This window comes from Nilaparvata lugens, unplaced genomic scaffold (assembly GCF_014356525.2).
Source record: "Nilaparvata lugens isolate BPH unplaced genomic scaffold, ASM1435652v1 scaffold5607, whole genome shotgun sequence".
Classification (NCBI taxonomy): domain Eukaryota; kingdom Metazoa; phylum Arthropoda; class Insecta; order Hemiptera; family Delphacidae; genus Nilaparvata; species Nilaparvata lugens.
The window spans coordinates 2748-11528 of record NW_024091412.1 but is presented as its reverse complement, the minus strand read 5'-3'; the positions used below and the strand labels follow the sequence as shown (position 1 = coordinate 11528).

At 35.2% G+C, this 8781-nt stretch overlaps 1 protein-coding gene across 1 annotated transcript; it reads left to right on the top strand.

Annotated features, from left to right (window-relative positions):
• Positions 1–6834: 6834 nt before the first annotated feature.
• On the top strand, positions 6835–7322 carry LOC120356043 (cytochrome c oxidase subunit 5A, mitochondrial-like). The gene is given in 2 exon segments (XM_039444828.1): positions 6835–7155; positions 7157–7322. Coding segments are annotated over 2 exon segments (405 nt in total). The 5' UTR covers positions 6835–6870; the 3' UTR covers positions 7277–7322.
• Positions 7323–8781: the final 1459 nt, after the last annotated feature.

Genomic DNA, 8781 nt, shown 5'->3' with positions numbered 1-8781 from the left:
ATTACACAGCTGGAAATAATTCTGTCTCTCCCACACAGGCACACGCATCTTCTGTTATCGAGAGACGACGAAATTATCATCTGTTTTCCAAGGATGATAACATTTAATGTCGTTCAGCGAGTTTTCCAAAGAATGAGACCTAGTGCAATCGAATCTTTCTATCATAAACCTACTATGTTCCAAATTTCGTGAAAATCGTTAGAGCCGTTTCCGAGATCCGTAAAACATAAATAACCAGATATAAAAATAGCCAGATATATAAATACAGAAATTGCTCGCTTAATATTATAGGATAGCTCTATCCTCTTCTACCTCCGCAACGTTGCCTGATTGTTTTTGGACCATGTTTTTCTGAGGCACGAGTTAGATGTAGAGTTAAGATGCATCTCACGAGTGCTTTAAATACCATATAAAACTGTAGTAGGCCTATACACTATTTTATCTACGATCACATTGCTGAATTGTTGTGAAGTAAGAAATCAACCAAGTGGCCTATATGTTAAAAATATTGAAATAACAATAATTGAATAAAACACAAATATGTTGTCAAATTCTACACAGTTCTATGGGAGTTTTTCATTTCAACTTAGAGCCTATAGTGAGGTCCACGTTATAATGACAGTATTTGATCAACTTTGGTTTTGCTATCCTTGTCTATCATTTGACAAAGCCGGTGGTACTATCTCTTTCTAGGTCCACAAAGATGCCAATTATGATTTCGACAGTGTAGAAATATAATTAATTGATGCAGAGAATCGGCATTGCTATTCTTCCATCTTTATCCACTGCCATTATAACGTGGACCTCACTATAGATTTATCAATCAATGTAACATTTTCATAATTTATCCAAACTCCCATAATATAGGTTATGTTCAGCTTCTTCTTCTAAACGAAGATGCTAAACATAACCTATATTATGGGAGTTTGAATAAATTATGAAAATGTTACATTGATTAATAAATCTAGGCTCTAAGTTGAAATGGAAAACTCGCATAAAACTGTGTAGAATTTGAAAACATATTTGTGTGTTTTTATTCAATTATGGAACGGTTCTACAATATCGACAATGACTCAGTCGAATTTTTCAAATAACAATAGGTGAGAAGCTATTCACAGATAGTGAACAGTAAACAAAATGAAAATTTGAAAAATACTGAAAACAAGACAAACTGAATACATGACTTACTAAAAACTTGATGATGAACTGAGAACTTGGATAACTGTAAACTTGATTAAATGAGAACTTGATTAACTGAGATCTTATCGAATTGAAAATTTGACTTACTGAAAACTGGACGAATTGGAAACTTGATTCGTACTGAAAACTTGACATACTGAAAACGTAACATACTGAAAACTTGACGAATCGAGAACTTGACATACTTAAAACTTGACGAACTTGTAAAATTGAATACTTGATATAGTGAAAACTTGGCAAACTGATACCTGCGGCCAGCATCCAAAATTGTGTTTTATTACTTTTATTGTTGATGCCATCAGCATCGGGAATACGTTGCATGAAGTTTCGATTATTGAGTTGAGATATTTATGATTGCATCTGAGGACCCAGATCACAAAAATTAAGGGGCCTGAACACTTCACAGATGGTCACATCTGACCTGATTACATGACTGTCTATATGCACCAATATCTGCATAAGCAATAATATTGGCCCCTCGCTTTCCTATGAATCTTTAATCATTTCCTTCTGTTACATTAATCCGCGTATTATATCGGATAAGAAGAAGAATGGAGAAGAGGAAGAGGAAGAAGAAGAAGAAGAAGAAGAAGAACAAGAAGGAAGAGAAGAAGAAGAAGAAGAAGAAGAAGAAGAAGAAGAAGAAGAAGAGCGGAGAAGAAGAAGAAGAAGAAGAAGAAGGAGGTGAAGAAGAGGAAGAAGAAGATAAAAAAGAAGAAGGAGAAGAAGAACGGAGAAGACGGAGAAGTAGATGAAGAAGAAGACGACGACCGCGAAAAATATGAAGAAGAAGAAGAAAAGAAGAAGAAGAAGAAGAAGAAGAAGAAGAAGAAGAAGAAGAAGAAGAAGAAGGAAGAAATTTTAATTCAAACTTTGCATATAGATTTCTAATTTACCAAGGATGTTTATGGGAGTATTTTAAATTATTAACGATTTTTGTTGGTCAAGCTTTTGATTAGACCCTTGGAGAGCATGAGTCTAAAATATTTTTTTTCGACAACTGCGCGTAAAGAAATAATTTACATACTCAATTCTCCTCGTAAAACAGCTTATTTCTGAGGAGAATCTACTTTTTCGCTCGCTAACCATCTGCGCATGCGCAGTAGATTTTCTTTACGCTCGCAAATCGTTCGCGCATGCGCAGAAGAGTTTCTTTACACTCGCTAATCAGCTGATGATAAGCAGCTCACCAATAGACAAACCACTGTCGGTCAGATCTTAACCTAAAAAGTCGGTAATTGTACCGATTCTACAGCCATGATGGATATCAGTGTAGACGAATTATTATAAATTCCGCCAGATATAAGTGATTCAACAGGTTTGTGCAGTAGTTGAGAAAAAAATTTGTATGTAATTCGCGCGTAATGCTTCTTTTATCGCTCTTGCAAAATTATCACGCTCCACTTGGCGTCGCTTGATAACTGTTTTGCGCGAGCGATAAAGTGGTGCATTACGCTCTTAATACATAAATAGCTATTATATATGGATGCTGTTAATACCACTTTATAATATTATATTATAGTGGTATTGATAAAATCAACGTCTTATTCTTTCAATCATTTAGAATACACAGATAATACTAAAAATCAGCTTTTCCAGGGTCATCCCGCATTTTTCGATAGAATAATCATTCCAGTAGCCTCTGTTTTTAGAAGAGCAGCAAAAATGAAAAAGAAGAAGAAGATTTTGTGCGGATACAGTAGAATAAGGAGAAAAAAAACACAAAAAAAAAGATTCAGGCAAACAAAATGTAGAAGAAAAACTAGAAAGTAGAGAGGGAAAACATGAGGATTTGTGCAGCTGCAGACCTTCAGATGGAAAGAGGAGGAGGAGGAGCCGGAGGAGAAGAAAGGAGAAGAAAAAGAAGAAGAAGAAGAAGAAGAAGAAGAAGAAGAAGAAGAAGAAGAAGAAGAAGAAGAAGAAGAAGAGAATGATGACGGTGAAAAAGAAGAAGAAAAGTAGAAGAAAAAGAAGAAGAAGAAGGATAGGAGGAAAAGTGGAAAATGAAGAGGTTAATCAGCCGTGTAAGAGATTAAATGTCTCCTCTAGTGACAACACAGCTTCTAAGTACTATCAGCATCATCATCATCCACTTCTCTTTGCTTAGCTTCACCTGTCAAAATATTTGTTCACCTCCTCATCTTCTCACATTCGCCTTTGACATTGTTTTCTCTCTCTACTCCTCCTCCTTCTCCTCCACCACTTCCTCATCATTCTCACCCTCATTATCTTTCTTATCATCCACCTCCTTCTCCTCCTCCTCTTCTTCTTCATCCTCCACCTCCTCTTACGTCTACTCCTCCTCCTCATCATCCTCCTTCTTCTTCTCCTCCTCCTCCTTCTTCTCTTTCTCCTCCACATCATCGTCCCGCTACCCTCTTCCTTTCTCCCAGCTATTTTGCAGTTCCTTTTCCAATCCACCTCTGCCTTTATATCATCAGAACATTTCTTTCTCAGATGACTGTTTTCTGGTCGCATTATCATCTAAGAAAATTCTGAAAACAGTAGGTAGCTTTTCTACAAAGAAGGTAAAGCTACAGTAGTTGAACATTGGAAAATAATTTGTTGATAAGAAGATAATAGAGAACACGTATCAGGTATAAAAATCTGGTGTGGCGCACTCACACAACTTTCCTTGCCGTTATGAAAATTGATCACCTGACGCTAATGTACCCGCGCATCTCAAGTCTACTATTCAAAGATCTGAGCCAGCTGGTGACAGGACAATAACGCTGGATACACACGAGATCTGCTATCTCTTCATAGTGAATGATTTAATAGAATCAACAGTTGCCAACCGTTTGCATTATTTAATAAACACATTTTCTCGAATTTCGAGCTTATTTCCAATTTCAGGTGAAAATGTCACTGAATATTAATTGTAAAGATTTTTATGCTCAATCTCTTCCACTTGAAATTTTTTGTTTATATTGTATCGGAAGCCTGATAATTGGGAATCTAAAAACACACTATGCATTGATGGGGAGGAGCTCCTGAAATTTTTACAGATATGGGACTTGTGGCACTTGATAGAGCTCATCAATGACTATTTTAGGTATAACTTTATTCAAAATCGTTGGAGCCGTTTTCGAGAAAATCGCGAAACCCCCGGTTTTTGACAACATTTTCGCCATTTTAGCCGTCATCTTGAATTTGATTTGTTCGAAATTGTTCGTGTCGGATCCTTCTAGGGGAAGGACCTTAAGTTCCAAATTTCGAGTCATTCCGTTAATTGGGAGATGAGATATCGTGTATACAGACGCACATACACTCATACACACACACACACACACACACACACACACACACACACACACACACACCACACACACACACCACACCACACACACACACACACACATACACACACACACACACACACACACACACACACACACACACACACACCACACACACACCACACACACACACACACACACACACACACACCACACACACACACACGCACACACAACATTGTTTAATTCGACAGAGGCTGGCTCAAACAGCACTCTGTTTGTGAACTGTATCAATATTACATCGAGAACTTTTTGGGTTGTCTGGCGTCGGGTAGCAAGTTGAACAATTAAAATGGCTAAGTGCACAATAACATAGGCCTACCTTCATGTCCAAATCCTCCTTGCTTCTAGGATCCCGGGTCCAGATCACGATACGAGACGAGACGACACTTGTAATAAATCACAATAAATTAATAGATCACTTTGCAAAAATCGACATTACGAGAAGTGAGCTGTTCGATTGGCTGTCAATCGGCAACTGGCGATTATGCTATGCGCATCACCGTATAATTGCCCCCTCCACCACACAACGCCAGACAATAAAGGGGAACATTCATATAACGTCCCACACCACACACACACAACACCACACACACACACACTCATACACACACACCACACACCACACACACCCCACATACAGACCAATACCCAAAAACCACTTTTTTGGACTCAGGGGACCTTGAAACGTATAGAAATTAAGAAATTGGGATACCTTAATTTTTTTCGGAAAGCAATACTTTCCTTACATATGGTAGGCTAATAGGGCAAGGAAAGTAAAAATACAAATCCAATAAATGGAAAATGTAAGTCAGAAGACTGTAACGAATAGTCAGAGATAGTAATCGTAGCACTTAATGGCCTTGATACAGCTGGGAAAGAAGAATTGAATTTCATCAGTAAATAAACCATTATCAGGTTGGAACGATTTTGACGTTCAAATGTAAAAAATATTATCTGTTATTTTTGGAACTGAAACTCGTAGAAAAATTCATCACCAACACAAATTATTAAGAAAATTATTGATAGAACGATTTAAACCCATTAAAAATATCAATATTTTATCTTATATCATGTAAGAAAGAAGAAAAAGCTTCACCAGTAAATTCTTTTCCCCAGATTTTGTTAAAGTATACTATAGCTTTCTATGTAAACATCACCTGATTTAATTTGTTATTTGAAAAAAATTGCTTTGGAACTTTCTTGATGTAGTATTGTTTAGAGTGCTTCTAATATTGTAATCTTTCAACGATTCCAATTGAGGTTTGGAAGGTCGTTTCTTCTAGTTTTGAAGATTTCTGCAGATACATTGGTGAAGTGCTATTCTCTTTGTGAACGAAAACATCAGAACAATATTATTATCGGTAGTTTATTTTGATAACTTTCTTTCATAATTCATACGGTTCGTTACCACAAATCTCTTCTCCTTCTCTCCTCATCTAGTTTATTTCATTTTTATGAGGAAGTCTTGTAATCAACTGAATTAATAAACATCATCAAGATAATTCAAAAAAACATTCTCAACTATTTTCCAAGTTTAATTTTCCTTGATTTTTGCTAGCCTGTCATATTCTTAGTCAGTTGAGTATCGTATTTATTTATATTTAGATTCACCACCTCATATTCTATGTTTACAAATTCTTACTTGAACATAACCTTCAATTAAATAACTTGTTTCATGTACTGGTTACTCATCAATTACTGAGAAAGTTGTGTTTTATGTACTGATTACTAAATTTTTGAAAACTTAACATCATGATCGGCTTAAGATCCTTCACTAGTAAGATTTGTAAATCGAGTAGATCTGCTTCCAAAATTTATTCTGACACTAATCCAGTTACACAACAATATCAAAATAGTTTCATCAATCAGTCTCAATTAACTCTCAAGAACTACTCGACTCTGCCAATGCTTTCACCCTCAACACAACTTTTGACTAACAAACTGTCAATCAGAAAACAAGCCTATCTTTCTACTAAACTGCAACCTCAAGTAACTTTGATGGCATACTTGAACCAACCTCAAGTAACTGTCAAGAGCTACTCGACTCTGTCAATGCTTTTACCCTCAACACAACTTTTGACTAACAAACTGTCCATCGAAAAACAAGATTTTCTGTCTACTAAACTGCAACCTCAAGTAACTGTGATGGCATACTTGAATCAACCTCAAGTAACTGTCAAGAACTACTCGACTCTGTCAATGCTTTTACCCTCAACAAAACTTTTGACAAACAAACTGTCCATCAGAAAACAAGCCTATCTTTCTACTGAACAGCAACCTCAAGTAACTGTGATGGCACACTTGAACCAAACTCAAGTAACAGCTTTGAAAACCTACTCGACTCTCATGAAGGCAACCTGGAGTAACTATGAAGGCATTCCCAAACCAACCTGGAGTGTCCAAGTCCTATTCATCTCACGCCGAAAGTGATGAAGATTTCGACTGTCGTTTTGAAACCTACTTCAACAAACCCGACATTGACGGTTGGGAGGTGCGCCAAGGTATTAACAATCTGGTAAGCTACGACTGTGTTCCAGATCCGCGGATTATCTGCGCAGTTTTAAAGGCTTGCCGACGCGTCAGCGATTACTCCCTGGCGGTGCGGTTTTTGGAAGCGGTCAAGTTTAAATGTGGTCCGAAACTTGCGGTTATTTTATCCGTATATTTTGCAGGAGATACGGCCTACCTTGCTTGAGCTGGGGATTGATACACCTGAACAGTTGGGCTATGATAAGCCTGAATTGTATTTGGAGAGTGTTGATGATTTTCACTGAGTTTTGGAGTGAAAACTCTGGTTAAGCTCCACAATCTTATGAGACTGATGTTTTGTTGCTTTGTAAACACTGAGTTTTGAAGAGAAAGTTTTGTTTTATTTTTAGATCCACTACGATATATCAAAAGAGCATCCTGATAATGAGATTTCAAGTGAACATTTTATCAAGTTTAAAAAAATTAATTTGAAAAGTAGATTACCGTATTCAAATTATATTTTCAAGTGGAAGTTTTTTTTGAGTTTCACTACGTTATATCAGAATAGCATCCTAATAATGAGATACCAAGTGAACAATTTATCAAGTGTAACAAAATTAATTTGAAAAGAAGAGTACCGTATTCAAATGATATTCTTGAAGTGAAAGTTTTTCCTCGAGTTTCACTACGATATATTAAAAGAGCATCCCAATAATGAGGTTTCAAGTAACATTTTTTGAAGTTTAACTAAATTAATTTGAAAAGTAGAGTACCGTATTCAAATTATATTCTTAAAGTGGAAGTTTTTTCTCGAATTTCACTACGGTATATCAAAAGAGCATCCTAATAATGAGATTCCAAGTGAACATTTTATCAAGTTTTACAAAATTAATTTGAAAAGAAAAGTACCGTATTCAAATTATATTCTTGAAGTGAAAGTTTTTTTTTTAGTTTCACTAAGGTATACATACATATCAAAAGAGCATCCTAATAATGAGATTCCAAGTGAACAATTTATCAAGTTTAACAAAATTAATTTGAAAAGTAGATTACCGTATTCAAATTATATTTTTGAAGAGAAAGTTTTTTTTAGTTCCACTACGGTTTATCAAAAGAGCTAATAATGAGATTTCAAGTGAACATTTTATCAAGTTGAACAAAATTAATTTGAAAAGTAGAGTACCGTATTCAAATTATATTCTTGAAGTGAAAGTTTTTCTCGAGTTTCACTACGGTATATCAAAAGAGCATCCAAATAATGAGATATCAAGTGAACATTTTATCAAGTTTAACAAAATTAATTTGAAAAGTAGAGTACCGTATTCAAATTATATTTTTGAAGTGAAAGTTTTTTTTTGAGTTTCACTACGGTATATCAAAAGAGCATCCTAATAATGACATTTCAAGTAAACATTTTTTGATGTTCAACAAAATCAATTTGAAAAGTAGAGTACAGTATCCATATTATTATTTTCAGAAATCATTTAGGAACAAAATCAAAACTTGAAAAATGAAAGTAATCTGGTTTGAGACAATAATGAACTTCTTAATTTGCTGTTTTGAAATCAAACCATCTTAAACATCATAGACTATCTTAATTTCTGGAACTGAAACTGGTAGAAAAATTCCATTACCAACATAAATTAACAAGAAAATTATTATGAAGTGAATTCTTGATAGAACGATCCAAACTTGTTGTTTTTTGGTTACCTTGAATAAAAAAGTTGATTGTAACTAATGTTATTATGTTTATTTATTTCTCCAATGCAGTTTTTCATAACTTTTTTGTAATTAGATAGATTGACTATCA